At 52.0% G+C, this 21,410-nt stretch overlaps 1 protein-coding gene across 14 annotated transcripts in view; it reads left to right on the top strand.

Moving 5' to 3' along the window:
• Positions 1-21,410, top strand: part of mapk8ip3 (mitogen-activated protein kinase 8 interacting protein 3) — a 162,472-nt gene that overhangs the window by 114,820 nt on the left and 26,242 nt on the right. For all 14 annotated transcript variants that reach the window (XM_061884462.1, XM_061884460.1, XM_061884461.1 and 11 more), the window contains 4 exons: positions 35-102; positions 12,038-12,186; positions 12,250-12,421; positions 19,410-19,523. In XM_061884462.1, coding sequence (XP_061740446.1) covers positions 35-102; positions 12,038-12,186; positions 12,250-12,421; positions 19,410-19,523 — 503 coding nt within the window. The remainder of the gene's footprint in view (positions 1-34; positions 103-12,037; positions 12,187-12,249; positions 12,422-19,409; positions 19,524-21,410) is intronic.

Here is a 21,410-nt window from a genome sequence, read left to right as displayed (position 1 = left end):
ATGACATAGAAGGTGTGTTTGTGCTCCCCGGCAGGCACGTGAAGGGCCGCGTGCTGGTGGCTCTCGCTGACGGGACCTTGGCCATATTCCACAGATCAGAAGGTAATGTTCCTTTAAGGAAATATTGCCCAATCAATATTTCATCCTGTGATGCAACGCGGCGGATGAGTGGTTAGCATGTTTGAATCTGTGTCGTGTAGCATGAGCCTAATTGGACACCTATTTGTGTGCTGTGATTGGTTGGCCATTAAACCCCGCCTCTCACGCTAAGTCAGCCGGGATAGTTCCTCGTCAGAACAAAGGCAAAATATTTGTGCCTAAAAACAGGAAAAAGTTGTAAATTGATATTTCTTTTTTGTTTGGTTTTTCTGTACGTGAAGAAGTAATGCAGAGGTGTACTTATAACAGTTGATCAGACACTATTCATAGTGGCAGCAGGTGAAGTATTCTCTTCCTCCCTGGGGGGCGGAGCAGAAAATAATTGACAAGCAGTGATGTCATCACTCGCACACACTGTATGTACTGTAGCTGTTCATCTTATCTTACCTTACCTGTAACTTAACACATCTTACCTTACCTGTATCTTAACATGTTTATTCAGGTATCTATTTTACAATCAATCACCTTTCTTTTTCTAACCATCCTTAATCAATGGGAAAAAAAATTCAAAAATATTTTTATTTAGTTTAAAAATATATATATATATATATACATGTATATATTAATGTATATATACACATTTATCAATCAATCAATCAATGTTTATTTATATAGCCCCAAATCACAAATGTCTCAAAGGACTGCACAAATCATTACGACTACAACATCCTCGGAAGAACCCACAAAAGGGCAAGGAAAACTCACACCCAGTGGGCAGGGAGAATTCACATCCAGTGGGACGCCAGCGACAATGCTGACTATGAGAAACCTTGGAGAGGACCTCAGATGTGGGCAACCCCCCCCCCTCTAGGGGACCGAAAGCAATGGATGTCGAGCGGGTCTAACATGATACTGTGAAAGTTCAATCCATAGTGGCTCCAAGACAGCAGTGAGAGTCCCGTCCACAGGAAACCATCTCAAGCGGAGCAGCAGCGTAGAGATGTCCCCAACCGATACAGGCGAGCGGTCCATCCTGGGTCCCGACGAGCGGTCCATCCTGGGTCTCGACTCTGGACAGTCAGTACTTCATCCATGGTCATCGGACCGGACCCCCTCCACAAGGGAGGGGGGGACATAGGAGAAAGAAAAGAAGCGGCAGATCAACTGGTCTAAAAAGGAGGTATATTTAAAGGCTAGAGTATACAGATGAGTTTTAAGATGAGACTTAAACGCTTCTACTGAGGTAGCATCTCGAACTGTTACCGGGAGGGCATTCCAGAGTACTGGAGCCCGAACGGAAAACGCTCTATAGCCCGCAGACTTTTTTTGAGCTCTAGGAATCACTAATAAGCCGGAGTCTTTTGAACGCAGATTTCTTGCCGGGACATATGGTACAATACAATCGGCAAGATAGGCTGGAGCTAGACCGTGTAGTATTTTATACGTAAGTAGTAAAACCTTAAAGTCACATCTTAAGTGCACAGGAAGCCAGTGCAGGTGAGCCAGTACAGGCGTAATATGATCAAACTTTCTTGTTCTTGTCAAAAGTCTAGCAGCCGCATTTTGTACCAACTGTAATCTTTTAATGCTAGACATGGGGAGACCCGAAAATAATACGTTACAGTAATCGAGACGAGACGTAACAAACGCATGGATAATGATCTCGGCGTCTTTAGTGGACAAAATGGAGCGAATTTTAGCGATATTACGGAGATGAAAGAAGGCCGTTTTAGTAACGCTTTTAATGTGTGCCTCAAAGGAGAGAGTTGGGTCGAAGATAATACCCAGATTTTTTACAGAGTCACCTTGTTTTATTATTTGGTTGTCAAATGTTAAAGTTGTATTATTAAATAGAGGTCGGTGTCTAGCAGGACCGATAATCAGCATTTCCGTTTTTTTGGCATTAAGTTGCAAAAAGTTAGCGGACATCCATTGTTTGATTTCATTAAGACACGCTTCCAACTGACTACAGTCCGGCGTGTTGGTCAGCTTTAGGGGCATGTAAAGTTGGGTGTCATATATATAAATGTGTATATATGCAGCTTTCATTCCACAGTAACAGGAGTTGGTTGGGGCAGCTTGTACACGACCCGCAATAACCGATCTGGTCTCATGTGGTCTGAGACTGTAATCCATTGCCTGGAGGACAAGGGGTTAAGGGAAGGGGACTAACAAACCAACTCTAAAAACTCTAGGAGCCAGTACTGGTGGAAGGGTGGGCTTTGGGCTTGCAAGCCAAACCTGTAAAAAATATCCTATGCTACAGAAACATTGATGAAAAACTTGAAACCCCAACGCCTTGGAAAGGAAGCCTCCACTACTCTTTACAAATGGCCTCCAACCTCGGCTCACAACCAGGGAGTATTTACTATCCACACAACGGTTATCCGTCCCGTTACTCTTTTAGGGGAGACCAATTCCCCAGGGCGAGCCACACCCGACTATTTGCCTACTCGTCAGTGAAGCAGCCCGTCACGGTAATCTAGACACAATGCCTTAAGTTGACCACTTATTTTCAACTATTATGTAATGGCGGACAAGGCAATAATGCAGCCAACCTATCAAAATCAGCACCCCGTCTCAGTGTTTGACTTACAAGACTTTTGGACAGACTCCTAATGCAGATTTTAGAAAAAGGCACTGCTTACCTTGATGTTGGCCAAGTGAGTCTGTCCGTAAGTTTGCAAGAGCAGTCCAATTTTCAGCGTGTCATCCCCGGACGAGCCCCCAAATTGTTTCGTTTTGACCCGTTTGATGACACATAAGCTGGTTTTTCGTCGGGACCCAGGATGGACCGCTCGCCTGTATCGGTTGGGGACATCTCTACGCTGCTGCTCCGCTTGAGATGGTTTCCTGTGGACGGGACTCTCACTGCTGTCTTGGAGCCACTATGGATTGAACTTTCACAGTATCATGTTAGACCCGCTCGACATCCATTGCTTTCGGTCCCCTAGAGGGGGGGGGTTGCCCACATCTGAGGTCCTCTCCAAGGTTTCTCATAGTCAGCATTGTCGCTGGCGTCCCACTGAATGTGAATTCTCCCTGCCCACTGGGTGTGAGTTTTCCTTGCCCTTTTGTGGGTTCTTCCGAGGATGTTGTAGTCGTAATGATTTGTGCAGTCCTTTGAGACATTTGTGATTTGGGGCTATATAAATAAACATTGATTGATTGATTTTAAATCAATCAGAGACAGAGGTTACTCATTTTGATAATTTATAACCAAAGCGCCCTGGGAGATTCATCTAGATACAACATTTCAAAGCTCAGTCCAGATTGATCTAATCCTAAAATGGCAGTTTCTCCCTCCTCACTCACTCTCACCCGCCCCTCTTCTTCTCCTCTCTACCTCGGACAGTTGAGATAACAGATTATTATGTCTTCATTCACACATTCCAAATTCAAGGTCTATGTAAAAGGCTACACTTTAGCTGTTCTAAAATCTGACTAGGAAATAAAAAGACAACCAAATCCATCCATCCATCCATCCATCATCTTCCGCTTATCCGAGGTCGGGTCGCGGGGGCAGCAGCCTAAGCAGGGAAGCCCAGACTTCCCTATCTCCAGCCACTTCGTCTAGCTCTTCCCGGGGGATCCCGAGGCGTTCCCAGGCCAGCCGGGAGACATAGTCTTCCCAACGTGTCCTGGGTCTTCCCCGTGGCCTCCTACCGGTTGTACGTGCCCTAAACACATCCCTAGGGAGGCGTTCGGGTGGCATCCTGACCAGATGCCCGAACCACCTCATCTGGCTCCTCTCGATGTGGAGGAGCAGCGGCTTTACGTTGAGCTCCTCCCGGATGGCAGAGCTTCTCACCCTATCTCTAAGGGAGAGACCCGCCACCCGGCGGAGGAAACTCATTTCGGCCGCTTCTACCCGTGATCTTATCCTTTCGGTCATGACCCAAAGCTCATGACCATAGGTGAGGATGGGAACGTAGATCGACCGGTAAATTGAGAGCTTTGCCTTCCGGCTCAGCTCCTTCTTCACCACAACGGACCGATACAACGTCCGCATTACTGAAGACGCCGCACCGATCCGCCTGTCGATCTCACGATCCACTCTTCCCCCACTCGTGAACAAGACTCCTAGGTACTTGAACTCCTCCACTTGGGGCAGGGTCTCCTCCCCAACCCGGAGATGGCACTCCACCCTTTTCCGGGCGAGAACCATGGACTCGGACTTGGAGGTGCTGATTCTCATTCCGGTCGCTTCACACTCGGCTGCGAACCGATCCAGTGAGAGCTGAAGATCCCGGCCAGATGAAGCCATCAGGACCACATCATCTGCAAAAAGCAGAGACCTAATCCTGCGGTCACCAAACCGGAACCCCTCAACGCCTTGACTGCGCCTAGAAATTCTGTCCATAAAAGTTATGAACAGAATCGGTGACAAAGGACAGCCTTGGCGGAGTCCAACCTTCACTGGAAACGTGTCCGACTTACTGCCAGCAATGCGGACCAAGCTCTGGCACTGATCATACAGGGAGCGGACCGCCACAATAAGACAGTCCGATACCCCATACTCTCTGAGCACTCCCCACAGGACTTCCCGAGGGACACGGTCGAATGCCTTCTCCAAGTCCACAAAGCACATGTAGACTGGTTGGGCAAACTCCCGTGCATCCTCAAGAACCCTGCGGAGAGTATAGAGCTGGTCCACAGTTCCACGACCAGGACGAAAACCACACTGTTCCTCCTGAATCCGAGGTTCGACTATCCGGCGAAGCCTCCTCTCCAGTACACCTGAATAAACCTTACCGGGAAGGCTGAGGAGTGTGATCCCACGATAGTTGGAACACACCCTCCGGTCCCCCTTCTTAAAGAGAGGGACCACCACCCCGGTCTGCCAATCCAGAGGTACCGCCCCCGATGTCCACGCGATGCTGCAGAGTCTTGTCAACCAAATCCAACAAGAGCAAATGACTATGTACATGGAAAACCAAAAGGAAACAGTGGGTCCGAAGCTCCTGAACCCTAGACGACCCACCAACATTGCTACATGGAAAGACGGCAGTAATCGCGGAGGAGATGAGGAGGTTACAGACTATCTCACCTTGGTCTGTGTGAAACCTGATGGCTCCGGTCAGGGCAGGTCAATAATCCATACTGTACTCTGGACACCCAGAAGACTTGGCATCCCACACAGAGGGAGTTACGATCATGCTCTCCACAGAGTCCCAGAGGGCCCTCATCAGCTGGGAACTTGTCAATTCGAGGATTATCACAGCCAAATTCCAAACTACACAATGAAAATAAACCTCCACGCAGACAGTGAAATCAAGGATCATTTCTTCTTCAACCATACTTGAGACCAAAAAAGAAAAGGACATCATGATTGTGATGGGGGACCATCCATCCATCCATCCATCATCTTCCGCTTATCCGAGGTCGGGTCGCGGGGGCAGCAGCCTAAGCAGGGAAGCCCAGACTTCCCTATCCCCAGCCACTTCGTCTAGCTCTTCCCGGGGGATCCCGAGGCGTTCCCAGGCCAGCCGGGAGACATAGTCTTTCCAACGTGTCCTGGGTCTTCCCCGTGGCCTCCTACCGGTTGGACGTGCCCTAAACACCTCCCTAGGGAGGCGTTCGGGTGGCATCCTGACCAGATGCCCGAACCACCTCATCTGGCTCCTCTCGATGTGGAGGAGCAGCGGCTTTACGTTGAGCTCCTCCCGGATGGCAGAGCTTCTCACCCTATCTCTAAGGGAGAGACCCGCCACCCGGCGGAGGAAACTCATTTCGGCCGCTTGTACCCGTGATCTTATCCTTTCGGTCATGACCCAAAGCTCATGGCCATAGGTGAGGATGGGAACGTAGATCGACCGGTAAATTGAGAGCTTTGCCTTCCGGCTCAGCTCCTTCTTCACCACAACGGATCGATACAACGTCCGCATTACTGAAGACGCCGCACCGATCCGCCTGTCGATCTCACGATCCACTCTTCCCCCACTCGTGAACAAGACTCCTAGGTACTTGAACTCCTCCACTTGGGGCAGGGTCTCCTCCCCAACTCGGAGATGGCACTCCACCCTTTTCCGGGCGAGAACCATGGACTCGGACTTGGAGGTGCTGATTCTCATTCCGGTCGCTTCACACTCGGCTGCGAACCGATCCAGTGAGAGCTGAAGATCCCGGCCAGATGAAGCCATCAGGACTACATCATCTGCAAAAAGCAGAGACCTAATCCCGTGGCCACCAAACCGGAACCCCTCAACGCCTTGACTGCGCCTAGAAATTCTGTCCATAAAAGTTATGAACAGAATCGGTGACAAAGGACAGCCTTGGCGGAGTCCAACCTTCACTGGAAATGTGTTCGACTTACTGCCGGCAATGCGGACCAAGCTCTGACACTGATCATACAGGGAGCGGACCGCCACAATCAGACAGTCCGATACCCCATAGTCTCTGAGCACTCCCCACAGGACTTCCCGTGATGGGGGACATGAACGCCAAGTTAGGAGGAAACAACAACGGCTATGGATTGAACATGGGAAGACAGGGACTAGGAACCATAACGAAAACGGAGAAAGATTTGCAGCAGCTCTTTCAGACAACAGCTTGGTCGTTGGTCAGACAATTTTCCAACACATGAATGTCCAATAAAGCAACCTGGGTGTCAGCTGACCGTGTAACACCAAACCAGATCCACCACATCTGCATTAGCCTAAAGTTTAGACGCTCATTGCTGGATGTCAGAGTGAAAAGGGGAGCTGACGCTGGATCCGACCATCACCTAGTTGCAGCAAACATCCGGCTGAAATTAAAACACAAAACTCAGAGAAGGAAGAGTCAAATTCAACATACAGCAATTTCAAGACATAGGCACATCAGGACTGTACAAAGTCACATTACACACCGGTTCCAAGCACTACAAGAAACTCCTACATCAGTGGAGGATCAATGGAATCGTCTGAAAACAATTTGGGAAGAAACTTGTCAAGAAGTGGTTGGGAGAAGAAAGGGTAATAACAAATCGTGGCTTTCCATGGAAACGTTCTAGAAAGTAGGTGAGAGACGGGGGGAAAGGAGGCACTAAATAGAAGCAAAACCGGAGCAACAAAGACCACAGCACAGAAAGAATATGAAGCAGTAAACAAACAAGTGCAAAAAGAACATGAAGCAACAAACAAACAAGTGCAGAAAAGTGTCGGAAACGACACAAATAAGTTCATTGAGGATTAAATAGACTCCCTTTTTAGACCAGTTGATCTGCCGTTTCTTTTCTTTTTCTTCTATGTCCCACTCTCCCGTGTGGAGGGGGTCCGGTCCGATCCGGTGGCCATGTACTGCTCGCCTGTGTATCGGCTGGGGACATCTCTGCGCTGCTGGTCCGCCTACGCTTGGGATGGTTTCCTGCTGGCTCCGCTGTGAACGGGACTCTCGCTGCTGTGTCTTGGATCCTCTTTGGACTGGACTTTCACAGTATCATGTTAGATCCGCTCGACATCCATTGCTTTCCTCCTCTCTAAGGTTCTCATAGTCATTATTGTCACCAATGTCCCACTGGGTGTGAGTTTTCCTTGCCCTTATGTGGGCCTACCGAGGATGTCGTGGTGGTTTGTGCAGCCCTTTGAGACACTAGTGATTTAGGGCTATATAAGTAAACATTGATTGATTGATTGATTGATTGATTTGGCACAACAGGCAGAGGAGGCAGCAGGGAAAAACTATCTCAAAGAACTTTGCAAAACTAAAAAAATTGAGAGCTTTGCCTTCCGGCTCAGCTCCTTCTTCACCACAACGGATCGGTACAACGTCCGCATTACTGAATACGCCGCACCGATCCGCCTGTCGATCTCACGATCCACTCTTCCCTCACTCGTGAACAAGACTCCTAGGTACTTGAACTCCTCCACTTGGGGCAGGGTCTCCTCCCCAACCCGGAGATGGCACTCCACCCTTTTCCAGGCGAGAACCATGGACTCGGACTTGGAAGTGCTGATTCTCATTCCGGTCGCTTCACACTCTGCTGCGAACCGATCCAGCGAGAGCTGAAGATCCCGGTCAGATGAAGCCATCAGGACCACATCATCTGCAAAAAGCAGAGACCTAATCCTGCGGTTACCAAACCGGAACCCCTCAACGCCTTGACTGCGCCTAGAAATTCTGTCCATAAAAGTTATGAACAGAATCGGTGACAAAGGACAGCCTTGGCGGAGTCCAACCCTCACTGGAAATGTGTTCGACTTACTGCCGGCAATGCGGACCAAGCTCTGGCACTGATCGTACAGGGAGTGGACCGCCACAATAAGACAGTCCGATACCCCATACTCTCTGAGCACTCCCCACAGGACTTCCCGAGGGACACGGTCAAATGCCTTCACCAAGTCCACAAAGCACATGTAGACTGGTTGGGCAAACTCCCCTGCACCCTCAAGAACCCTGCCGAGAGTATAGAGCTGGTCCACAGTTCCACGACCAGGACGAAAACCACACTGTTCCTCCTGAATCCGAGGTTCGACTATCCGGCGTAGCCTCCTCTCCAGTACAGCTGAATAAACCTTACCGGGAAGGCTGAGGAGTGTGATCCCACCATAGTTGGAACACACCCTCCGGTCCCCCTTCTTAAAGAGAGGAACCACCACCCCGGTCTGCCTATCCAGAGGTACCGCCCCCGATGTCCACGCGATGCTGCAAAGTCTTGTCAACCAAGACAGCCCCACAGCATCCAGAGCCTTAAGGAACTCCGGGCGGATTAAAGCTGATTAATCAATCAATCAATGTTTATTTATATAGCCCCAAATCACAAATGTCTCAAAGGACTGCACAAATCATTACGACTACAACATCCTCGGAAGAACCCACAAAAGGGCAAGGAAAACTCACACCCAGTGGGCAGGGAGAATTCACATTCAGTGGGACGCCAGTGACAATGCTGACTATGAGAAACCTTGGAGAGGACCTCAGATGTGGGCAACCCCCCCCCCCCTCTAGGGGACCGAAAGCAATGGATGTCGAGCGGGTCTAACATGATACTGTGAAAGTTCAATCCATAGTGGCTCCAAGACAGCAGTGAGAGTCCCGTCCACAGGAAACCATCTCAAGCGGATCAGCAGCGTAGAGATGTCCCCAACCGATACAGGCGAGCGGTCCATCCTGGGTCCCGACGAGCGGTCCATCCTGGGTCTCGACTCTGGACAGTCAGTACTTCATCCATGGTCATCGGACCGGACCCCCTCCACAAGGGAGGGGGGGACATAGGAGAAAGAAAAGAAGCGGCAGATCAACTGGTCTAAAAAGGAGGTCTATTTAAAGGCTAGAGTATACAGATGAGTTTTAACCTTATCAAGAACACCTACTGAAGGATGCAGTGTCGTGCTCGAGCCCTTGGAGGTCAAGACTGAGGTGCTCTCGTTCTTCTTGTTCATCCTTGGTATAGACTGGACCATGTATAGACTGGACCATGACAAAACTAGCAAGAACCGAACCGGTGTACAGTGGAGCCTGACCGAACAGTTGGAAGACCTGGATTTGGCTGATGATTTAGCACTCCTAGCACAGACACACACCAACATCCATCCATTTTCTACCGCTTGTCCCGTATGGGGTCGCGGGCAGTGCTGGAACCTATCTCAACTGCATTCGGGCGGAAGACGGTGTACACCCTGGACAAGTCGCCACCTCATCACAGGGCCAACACAGATACAGTGGGGCGAAAAAGTATTTAGTCAGCCAGCGATTGTGCAAGTTCTCCCACTTCAAATGATGACCGAGGTCTGTCATTTTCATCATAGGTACACTTCAACTGTGAGAGACGGACTGGGAACAAAAAAAAATCCAGGAATTCACATTGTAGGAATTTTAAAGAATTTATTTGTAAATTATGGTGGAAAATAAGTATTTGGTCAATGACAAAATTTCAAGTCAATACTTTGTAATATAACCTTTGTTGGCAATAACAGAGGTCAAAGGATTACTATAGGTCTTTACCAGGTTTGAACACACAGTAGCTGGTATTTTGGCCCATTCCTCCAAGCAGATCTTCTCCAGAGCAGTGATGTTTTGGGGCTGTCACCGAGCAACACAGACTTTCAACTCCCTCCACAGATTTTCTATGGGGTTGAGGTCTGGAGACTGGCTTGGCCACTCCAGGACTCTCAAATGCTTCTTACGCCCGGGCGGTGTGTTTGGGATCATTGTCATGCTGGAAGACCCGGCCACGTTTCATCTTCAAAGCTCTCACTGATGGAAGGAGGTTTTGGCTCCAAATCTCACAATACATGGCCCTATTCATTATTTCCTTAACACGGATCAGTCGTCCTGTCCCCTTAGCAGAAAAACAGCCCCAAAGCATGATGTTTCCACCCCCATGCTTCACAGTAGGTATGGTGTTCTTGGGATGCAACTCAGTATTCTTCTTCCTCCAAACACGACAAGTTGAGTTTATACCAAAAAGTTCTATTTTGGTTTCATCTGACCACATGACATTCTCCCAATCCTCTGCTGTATCATCCATGTGCTCTCTGGCAAACTTCAGACGGGCCTGGACATGCACTGGCTTAAGCAGGGGGACACGTCTGGCACTGCAGGATTTGATTCGCTGTCAGCGTAGTGTGTTAGTGATGGTAACCTTTGTTACTTTGGTCCCAGCTCTCTGCAGGTCATTCACCAGGTCCCCCTGTGTGGTTGGGGGATTTTTGCTCACCGTTCTCATGATCATTTTGAACCCACGGGATGAGATCTTGCATGGAGCCCCAGATCGAGGGAGATTATTAGTGGTCTTGTATGTCTTCCATTTTCTGATAATTGCTCCCACAGTTGATTTTTGCACACCAAGCTGCTTGCCTATTGTAGATTCACTCTTCCCAGTCTGGTGCAGGTCTACAATTCTTTTCCTGGTGTTCTTCGACAGCTCTTTGGTCGTAGTGGAGTTTGGAGTCTGACTGTTTGAGGCTGTGGACAGGTGTCTTTTATACAGATAACGAGTTCAAACAGGTGCCATTAATACAGGTAACGAGTGGAGGACAGAAAAGCTTCTTAAAGAAGAAGTTACAGGTCTGTGAGAGCCAGAGATCTTCCTTGTTTGAAGTGACCAAATACTTATTTTCCACCATAATTTACAAATAAATTCTTTAAAGGTCCTACAATGTGAATTCCTGGATTTTTTGTTCCCATTCTGTCTCTCCCAGTTGAAGTGTACCTATGATGAAAATGACAGACCTCGGTCATCATTTTAAGTGGGAGAACTTGCACAATCGCTGGCTGACTAAATACTTTTTGGCCCCACTGTAGACAACATTCACACACTAGGGACCATTTAGTGTTGCCAATCAACCTATCCCCAGGTGCATGTCTTTGCAGGTGGGAGGGGCCTATCCCCAAGTGCATGTCTTTGCAGGTGGGAGGGGCCTATCCCCAAGTGCATGTCTTTGCAAGTGGGAGGGGCCTATCCCCAAGTGCATGTCTTTGCAGGTGGGAGGGGCCTATCCCCAAGTGCATGTCTTTGCAGGTGGGAGGGGCCTATCCCCAAGTGCATGTCTTTGCAGGTGGGAGGGGCCTATCCCCAAGTGCATGTCTTTGCAGGTGGGAGGGGCCTATCCCCAAGTGCATGTCTTTGCAGGTGGGAGGGGCCTATCCCCAAGTGCATGTCTTTGCAGGTGGGAGGGGCCTATCCCCAAGTGCATGTCTTTGCAGGTGGGAGGGGCCTATCCCCAGGTGCATTCTTTGCAGGTGGGAGGAAGCCGGAGTTCCCGGAGGGAACCCACGCAGTCACAGGGAGAACATGGAAATCATAATGATGATGTAGATGATATAAATCCTAATGATGATGTAGATGATACAAATCATTTAGTTTGGAGTTTTGATATCACAGTTTTGATGCATGGTGCGATTAGTACTTCCAGTATCTACTAGCAGCAGCGCTAACAGTGTTAGCATGCAGGCAGACCAGGGCCCTAGGGTAGGCTCCAGCCCAGCTAACATAAAGGATGTGTGCTGTTGTCAGAGGGCCAGTGGGACTTGTCCAACTACCACCTGATGGACCTGGGGCGTCCTCACCACTCCATCCGCTGCATGGCGGTGGTGCACGACAAGGTGTGGTGCGGCTACAAGAACAAGATCCACGTCATCCAGCCCAGGAGCATGCAGATCGAGGTCAGTCTTCTTCTTCTCCGCCTCCTCCTCACCTGCTCCTCCTCACCCGCTCCTCGCCAACAGAAGTCCTTCGACGCCCACCCACGCCGTGAGAGTCAGGTGCGGCAGCTGGCCTGGATCGGTGACGGCGTGTGGGTGTCCATCCGCCTGGACTCCACCCTGCGCCTCTACCACGCCCACACCCACCAGCACCTGCAGGACGTGGACATCGAGCCCTACGTCAGCAAGATGCTGGGTGAGACCCTCCATCCTCACCCTCTCTCACACCCACCTGTGATTGTGACACCTCCCTCTTCACCCTCTCTCACGCCCACCTGTGATCGTGACACCTCCTTCTTCACCCTCTCTCACGCCCACCTGTGATCGTGACACCTCCCTCCTCACCCTCTCTCACACCCACCTGTGATCGTGACACCTCCTTCTTCACCCTCTCTCACACCCACCTGTGATCGTGACACCTCCCTCCTCACCCTCTCTCACACCCACCTGTGATCGTGACACCTCCCTCCTCACCCTCTCTCACACCCACCTGTGATCGTGACACCTCCTTCTTCACCCTCTCTCACACCCACCTGTGATCGTGACACCTCCCTCCTCACCCTCTCTCACACCCACCTGTGATCGTGACACCTCCCTCCTCACCCTCTCTCACACCCACCTGTGATCGTGACACCTCCCTCCTCACCCTGTCTCACACCCACCTGTGATCGTGACACCTCCTTCTTCACCCTCTCTCACACCCACCTGTGATCGTGACACCTCCCTCCTCACCCTCTCTCACACCCACCTGTGATTGTGACACCTCCCTCCTCACCCTCTCTCACACCCACCTGTGATCGTGACACCTCCCTCTTCACCCTCTCTCACGCCCACCTGTGATCGTGACACCTCCCTCTTCACCCTCTCTCACGCCCACCTGTGATCGTGACACCTCCCTCCTCACCCTGTCTCACACCCACCTGTGATCGTGACACCTCCTTCTTCACCCTGTCTCACACCCACCTGTGATCGTGACACCTCCTTCTTCACCCTCTCTCACACCCACCTGTGATCGTGACACCTCCCTCCTCACCCTCTCTCACACCCACCTGTGATCGTGACACCTCCCTCCTCACCCTCTCTCACACCCACCTGTGATCGTGACACCTCCCTCCTCACACTCTCTCACACCCACCTGTGATCGTGACACCTCCCTCCTCACCCTGTCTCACACCCACCTGTGATCGTGACACCTCCTTCTTCACCCTGTCTCACACCCACCTGTGATCGTGACACCTCCTTCTTCACCCTCTCTCACACCCACCTGTGATCGTGACACCTCCCTCCTCACCCTCTCTCACACCCACCTGTGATCGTGACACCTCCCTCCTCACCCTCTCTCACACCCACCTGTGATCGTGACACCTCCCTCCTCACCCTCTCTCACACCCACCTGTGATCGTGACACCTCCCTCCTCACCCTCTCTCACACCCACCTGTGATCGTGACACCTCCCTCCTCACCCTCTCTCACACCCACCTGTGATCGTGACACCTCCCTCCTCACCCTCTCTCACACCCACCTGTGATCGTGACACCTCCCTCCTCACACTCTCTCACACCCACCTGTGATGGTGACACCTCCCTCCTCACCCTCTCTCACACCCACCTGTGATGGTGACACCTCCCTCCTCACCCTCTCTCACACCCACCTGTGATTGTGACACCTCCCTCCTCACCCTCTCTCACACCCACCTGTGATTGTGACACCTCCATCCTCACCCTCTCTCACACCCACCTGTGATCGTGACACCTCCATCCTCACCCTCTCTCACACCCACCTGTGATCGTGACACCTCCATCCTCACCCTCTCTCACACCCACCTGTGATTGTGACACCTCCCTCCTCACCCTCTCTCACACCCACCTGTGATTGTGACACCTCCCTCTCTCACACCCACCTGTGATCGTGACACCTCCCTCCTCACCCTCTCTCACACCCACCTGTGATCGTGACACCTCCATCCTCACCCTCTCTCACGCCCACCTGTGATCGTGACACCTCCCTCCTCACCCTCTCTCACACCCACCTGTGATCGTGACACCTCCCTCCTCACCCTCTCTCACACCCACCTGTGATCGTGACACCTCCATCCTCACCCTCTCTCACGCCCACCTGTGATCGTGACACCTCCCTCCTCACCCTCTCTCACACCCACCTGTGATGGTGACACCTCCCTCCTCACCCTCTCTCACACCCACCTGTGATCGTGACACCTCCCTCCTCACCCTCTCTCACACCCACCTGTGATCGTGACACCTCCCTCCTCACCCTCTCTCACACCCACCTGTGATCGTGACACCTCCATCCTCACCCTCTCTCACACCCACCTGTGATCGTGACACCTCCCTCCTCACCCTCTCTCACACCCACCTGTGATCGTGACACCTCCATCCTCACCCTCTCTCACACCCACCTGTGATCGTGACACCTCCATCCTCACCCTCTCTCACACCCACCTGTGATCGTGACACCTCCCTCCTCACCCTCTCTCACACCCACCTGTGATCGTGACACCTCCATCCTCACCCTCTCTCACACCCACCTGTGATCGTGACACCTCCCTCCTCACCCTCTCTCACACCCACCTGTGATCGTGACACCTCCCTCCTCACCCTCTCTCACACCCACCTGTGATCGTGACACCTCCATCCTCACCCTCTCTCACACCCACCTGTGATCGTGACACCTCCCTCCTCACCCTCTCTCACACCCACCTGTGATCGTGACACCTCCATCCTCACCCTCTCTCACACCCACCTGTGATCGTGACACCTCCATCCTCACCCTCTCTCACACCCACCTGTGATCGTGACACCTCCCTCTCTCACACCCACCTGTGATCGTGACACCTCCCTCCTCACCCTCTCTCACACCCACCTGTGATTGTGACACCTCCCTCCTCACCCTCTCTCACACCCACCTGTGATCGTGACACCTCCATCCTCACCCTCTCTCACACCCACCTGTGATTGTGACACCTCCCTCCTCACCCTCTCTCACACCCACCTGTGATTGTGACACCTCCCTCCTCACCCTCTCTCACACCCACCTGTGATCGTGACACCTCCATCCTCACCCTCTCTCACACCCACCTGTGATTGTGACACCTCCCTCCTCACCCTCTCTCACACCCACCTGTGATTGTGACACCTCCCTCCTCACCCTCTCTCACACCCACCTGTGATTGTGACACCTCCCTCTCTCACACCCACCTGTGATCGTGACACCTCCCTCCTCACCCTCTCTCACACCCACCTGTGATTGTGACACCTCCCTCCTCACCCTCTCTCACACCCACCTGTGATCGTGACACCTCCTTCCTCACCCTCTCTCACACCCACCTGTGATCGTGACACCTCCTTCTTCACCCTCTCACACGCCCACCTGTGATCGTGACACCTCCCTCCTCACCCTCTCTCACACCCACCTGTGATTGTGACACCTCCCTCCTCACCCTCTCTCACACCCACCTGTGATCGTGACACCTCCCTCCTCACCCTCTCTCACACCCACCTGTGATCGTGACACCTCCCTCCTCACCCTCTCTCACGCCCACCTGTGATCGTGACACCTCCTTCTTCACCCTCTCACACGCCCACCTGTGATCGTGACACCTCCCTCCTCACCCTCTCTCACACCCACCTGTGATCGTGACACCTCCCTCCTCACCCTGTCTCACACCCACCTGTGATCGTGACACCTCCCTCCTCACCCTCTCTCACACCCACCTGTGATCGTGACACCTCCTTCTTCACCCTCTCTCACACCCACCTGTGATGGTGACACCTCCCTCCTCACCCTCTCTCACACCCACCTGTGATGGTGACACCTCCCTCCTCACCCTCTCTCACACCCACCTGTGATCGTGACACCTCCTTCTTCACCCTCTCTCACACCCACCTGTGATCGTGACACCTCCCTCCTCACCCTCTCTCACACCCACCTGTGATGGTGACACCTCCCTCCTCACCCTCTCTCACACCCACCTGTGATCGTGACACCTCCCTCCTCACCCTGTCTCACACCCACCTGTGATCGTGACACCTCCCTCCTCACCCTGTCTCACACCCACCTGTGATCGTGACACCTCCTTCTTCACCCTCTCTCACACCCACCTGTGATCGTGACACCTCCCTCCTCACCCTGTCTCACACCCACCTGTGATCGTGACACCTCCTTCTTCACCCTTTCTCACACCCACCTGTGATGGTGACACCTCCCTCCTCACCCTCTCTCACACCCACCTGTGATGGTGACACCTCCTTCTTCACCCTCTCTCACACCCACCTGTGATGGTGACACCTCCCTCCTCACCCTCTCTCACACCCACCTGTGATGGTGACACCTCCTTCTTCACCCTCTCTCACACCCACCTGTGATGGTGACACCTCCCTCCTCACCCTCTCTCACACCCACCTGTGATCGTGACACCTCCTTCTTCACCCTCTCTCACACCCACCTGTGATCGTGACACCTCCCTCCTCACCCTGTCTCACACCCACCTGTGATCGTGACACCTCCTTCTTCACCCTCTCTCACACCCACCTGTGATGGTGACACCTCCCTCCTCACCCTCTCTCACACCCACCTGTGATGGTGACACCTCCCTCCTCACCCTCTCTCACACCCACCTGTGATGGTGACACCTCCCTCCTCACCCTCTCTCACACCCACCTGTGATCGTGACACCTCCTTCTTCACCCTCTCTCACACCCACCTGTGATGGTGACACCTCCCTCCTCACCCTCTCTCACACCCACCTGTGATGGTGACACCTCCCTCCTCACCCTCTCTCACACCCACCTGTGATCGTGACACCTCCTTCTTCACCCTTTCTCACACCCACCTGTGATGGTGACACCTCCCTCCTCACCCTCTCTCACACCCACCTGTGATGGTGACACCTCCTTCTTCACCCTCTCTCACACCCACCTGTGATGGTGACACCTCCCTCCTCACCCTCTCTCACACCCACCTGTGATGGTGACACCTCCTTCTTCACCCTCTCTCACACCCACCTGTGATGGTGACACCTCCCTCCTCACCCTCTCTCACACCCACCTGTGATCGTGACACCTCCTTCTTCACCCTCTCTCACACCCACCTGTGATCGTGACACCTCCCTCCTCACCCTGTCTCACACCCACCTGTGATCGTGACACCTCCTTCTTCACCCTCTCTCACACCCACCTGTGATGGTGACACCTCCCTCCTCACCCTCTCTCACACCCACCTGTGATGGTGACACCTCCCTCCTCACCCTCTCTCACACCCACCTGTGATGGTGACACCTCCCTCCTCACCCTCTCTCACACCCACCTGTGATCGTGACACCTCCTTCTTCACCCTCTCTCACACCCACCTGTGATGGTGACACCTCCCTCCTCACCCTCTCTCACACCCACCTGTGATGGTGACACCTCCCTCCTCACCCTCTCTCACACCCACCTGTGATGGTGACACCTCCTTCTTCACCCTCTCTCACACCCACCTGTGATCGTGACACCTCCCTCCTCACCCTGTCTCACACCCACCTGTGATCGTGACACCTCCTTCTTCACCCTCTCTCACACCCACCTGTGATGGTGACACCTCCCTCCTCACCCTCTCTCACACCCACCTGTGATGGTGACACCTCCCTCCTCACCCTCTCTCACACCCACCTGTGATGGTGACACCTCCCTCCTCACCCTCTCTCACACCCACCTGTGATCGTGACACCTCCTTCTTCACCCTCTCTCACACCCACCTGTGATCGTGACACCTCCCTCCTCACCCTCTCTCACACCCACCTGTGATGGTGACACCTCCCTCCTCACCCTCTCTCACACCCACCTGTGATCGTGACACCTCCTTCTTCACCCTCTCTCACACCCACCTGTGATCGTGACACCTCCCTCCTCACCCTGTCTCACACCCACCTGTGATCGTGACACCTCCTTCTTCACCCTCTCTCACACCCACCTGTGATGGTGACACCTCCCTCCTCACCCTCTCTCACACCCACCTGTGATGGTGACACCTCCTTCTTCACCCTCTCTCACACCCACCTGTGATGGTGACACCTCCCTCCTCACCCTCTCTCACACCCACCTGTGATGGTGACACCTCCTTCTTCACCCTCTCTCACACCCACCTGTGATGGTGACACCTCCCTCCTCACCCTCTCTCACACCCACCTGTGATCGTGACACCTCCTTCTTCACCCTCTCTCACACCCACCTGTGATCGTGACACCTCCCTCCTCACCCTGTCTCACACCCACCTGTGATCGTGACACCTCCTTCTTCATCCTCTCTCACACCCACCTGTGATGGTGACACCTCCCTCCTCACCCTCTCTCACACCCACCTGTGATGGTGACACCTCCTTCTTCACCCTCTCTCACACCCACCTGTGATGGTGACACCTCCCTCCTCACCTTCTCTCACACCCACCTGTGATGGTGACACCTCCTTCTTCACCCTCTCTCACACCCACCTGTGATGGTGACACCTCCCTCCTCACCCTCTCTCACACCCACCTGTGATGGTGACACCTCCCTCCTCACCCTCTCTCACACCCACCTGTGATGGTGACACCTCCTTCTTCACCCTCTCTCACACCCACCTGTGATGGTGACACCTCCCTCCTCACCCTCTCTCACACCCACCTGTGATGGTGACACCTCCCTCCTCACCCTCTCTCACACCCACCTGTGATCGTGACACCTCCCTCCTCACCCTGTCTCACACCCACCTGTGATCGTGACACCTCCTTCTTCACCCTCTCTCACACCCACCTGTGATCGTGACACCTCCCTCCTCACCCTCTCTCACACCCACCTGTGATGGTGACACCTCCCTCCTCACCCTCTCTCACACCCACCTGTGATGGTGACACCTCCCTCCTCACCCTCTCTCACACCCACCTGTGATCGTGACACCTCCTTCTTCACCCTCTCTCACACCCACCTGTGATCGTGACACCTCCCTCCTCACCCTCTCTCACGCCCACCTGTGATGGTGACACCTCCTTCTTCACCCTCTCTCACACCCACCTGTGATCGTGACACCTCCCTCCTCAACCTGTCTCACACCCACCTGTGATCGTGACACCTCCTTCTTCACCCTCTCTCACACCCACCTGTGATCGTGACACCTCCCTCCTCACCCTCGCTCACGCCCACCTGTGATCACCAGGTACTGGCAAGCTGGGCTTCTCCTTCGTGCGGATCACGGCTCTTCTCATTGGAGGAAACCGCCTGTGGGTGGGGACTGGCAATGGTGTCATCATCTCCATCCCTCTGACTGAGAGTGAGTCGCTTTCTCTTCATTCCAAACACTTCTTCCTCACTTTCTACAACACATACCCTATTTCACTGCTATATAGGCCACACCCACTTTCTACAACACATACCCTATTTCACCGCTATATAGGCCACACCCACTTTCTACAACACATACCCTATTTCACCACTATATAGGCTACACCCACTTTCTACAACACATACCCTATTTCACCGCTATATAGGCCACACCCACTTTCTACAACACATACCCTATTTCACTGCTATATAGGCCACACCCACTTTCTACAACACATACCCTATTTCACCACTATATAGGCCACACCCACTTTCTACAACACATACCCTATTTCACCGCTATATAGGCCACACCCACTTTCTACAACACATACCCTATTTCACTGCTATATAGGCCACACCCACTTTCTACAACACATACCCTATTTCGCCATTATATAGGCCACACCCACTTTCTACAACACATACCCTATTTCACTGCTATATAGGCCACACCCACTTTCAACAACACATACCCTATTTCACTGCTAAATAGCCCACACCCACTTTCTACAACACATACCCTATTTCACCACTATATAGGCCACACCCACTTTCTACAACACATACCCTATTTCACCGCTATATAGGCCACACCCACTTTCTACAACACATACCCTATTTCACTGCTATATAGGCCACACCCACTTTCTACAACACATACCCTAGTTCACTGCTATATAGCCCACACCCACTTTCTACAGCACATACCCTATTTCACTGCTATATAGGCCACACCCACTTTCTACAACACATACCCTATTTCACTGCTATATAGCCCACACCCACTTTCTACAACACATACCCTATTTCACTGCTATATAGGCCACACCCACTTTCTACAACACATACCCTATTTCACTGCTATATAGGCCACACCCACTTTCTACAACACATACCCTATTTCACCGCTATATAGCCCACACCCACTTTCTACAGCACATACCCTATTTCACTGCTATATAGGCCACACCCACTTTCTACAACACATACCCTATTTCACTGCTATATAGGCCACACCCACTTTCTACAACACATACCCTATTTCACCGCTATATAGGCCACACCCACTTTCTACAACACATACCCTATTTCACTGCTATATAGGCCACACCCACTTTCAACAACACATACCCTATTTCACCACTATATAGGCCACACCCACTTTCAACAACACATACCCTATTTCACTGCTATATAGGCCACACCCACTTTCAACAACACATACCCTATTCACCGCTGTATAGGCCACACCCACTTTCTACAAAATATACCCTATTTCACAGCTATATAGGCCACACCCACTCTCTACAACACATACCTTATTTCACCGCTAGATAGGCCACACCCACTTTCAACAACACATATCCTATTTCACCGCTATATAGGCCACACCCACATTCTACAAAACATACCCTATTCACCGCTGTATAGGCCACACCCACTTTCAACAACACATACACTATTTCACTGCTAAATAGGCCACACCCACTTTCAACAACACATACCCTATTTCACTGCTATATAGGCCACACCCACTACATTTTAGAAAAAATAATATTGTGGGCACTGTGTTTAATGATGTACAAGCTGGACAATTGGTTTAATGACGATGTACATGGTGGGCACTGTGTTTAGTGATGATGTACATGTTGGGCACTTTGTTTAGTGATGATGTACATGGTGAAAACTGTTTAATGATGATGTACATGATGGACAATTTGTTTAATGATGACGCACATGGTTGACAATTGGTTTAGTGATGGTGTACATGGTGGGGACTCTGTTTAATGATGATGTACACAGTGGGCACTGTGTTTAGTGATGATGTACACGG

The sequence above is a fragment of the Nerophis ophidion genome, linkage group LG23 (genome assembly GCF_033978795.1).
Source record: "Nerophis ophidion isolate RoL-2023_Sa linkage group LG23, RoL_Noph_v1.0, whole genome shotgun sequence".
Taxonomy (NCBI): domain Eukaryota; kingdom Metazoa; phylum Chordata; class Actinopteri; order Syngnathiformes; family Syngnathidae; genus Nerophis; species Nerophis ophidion.
The sequence above is the reverse complement of the archived record's forward strand: the minus strand, read 5'-3'. Positions and strand labels throughout refer to the sequence as shown.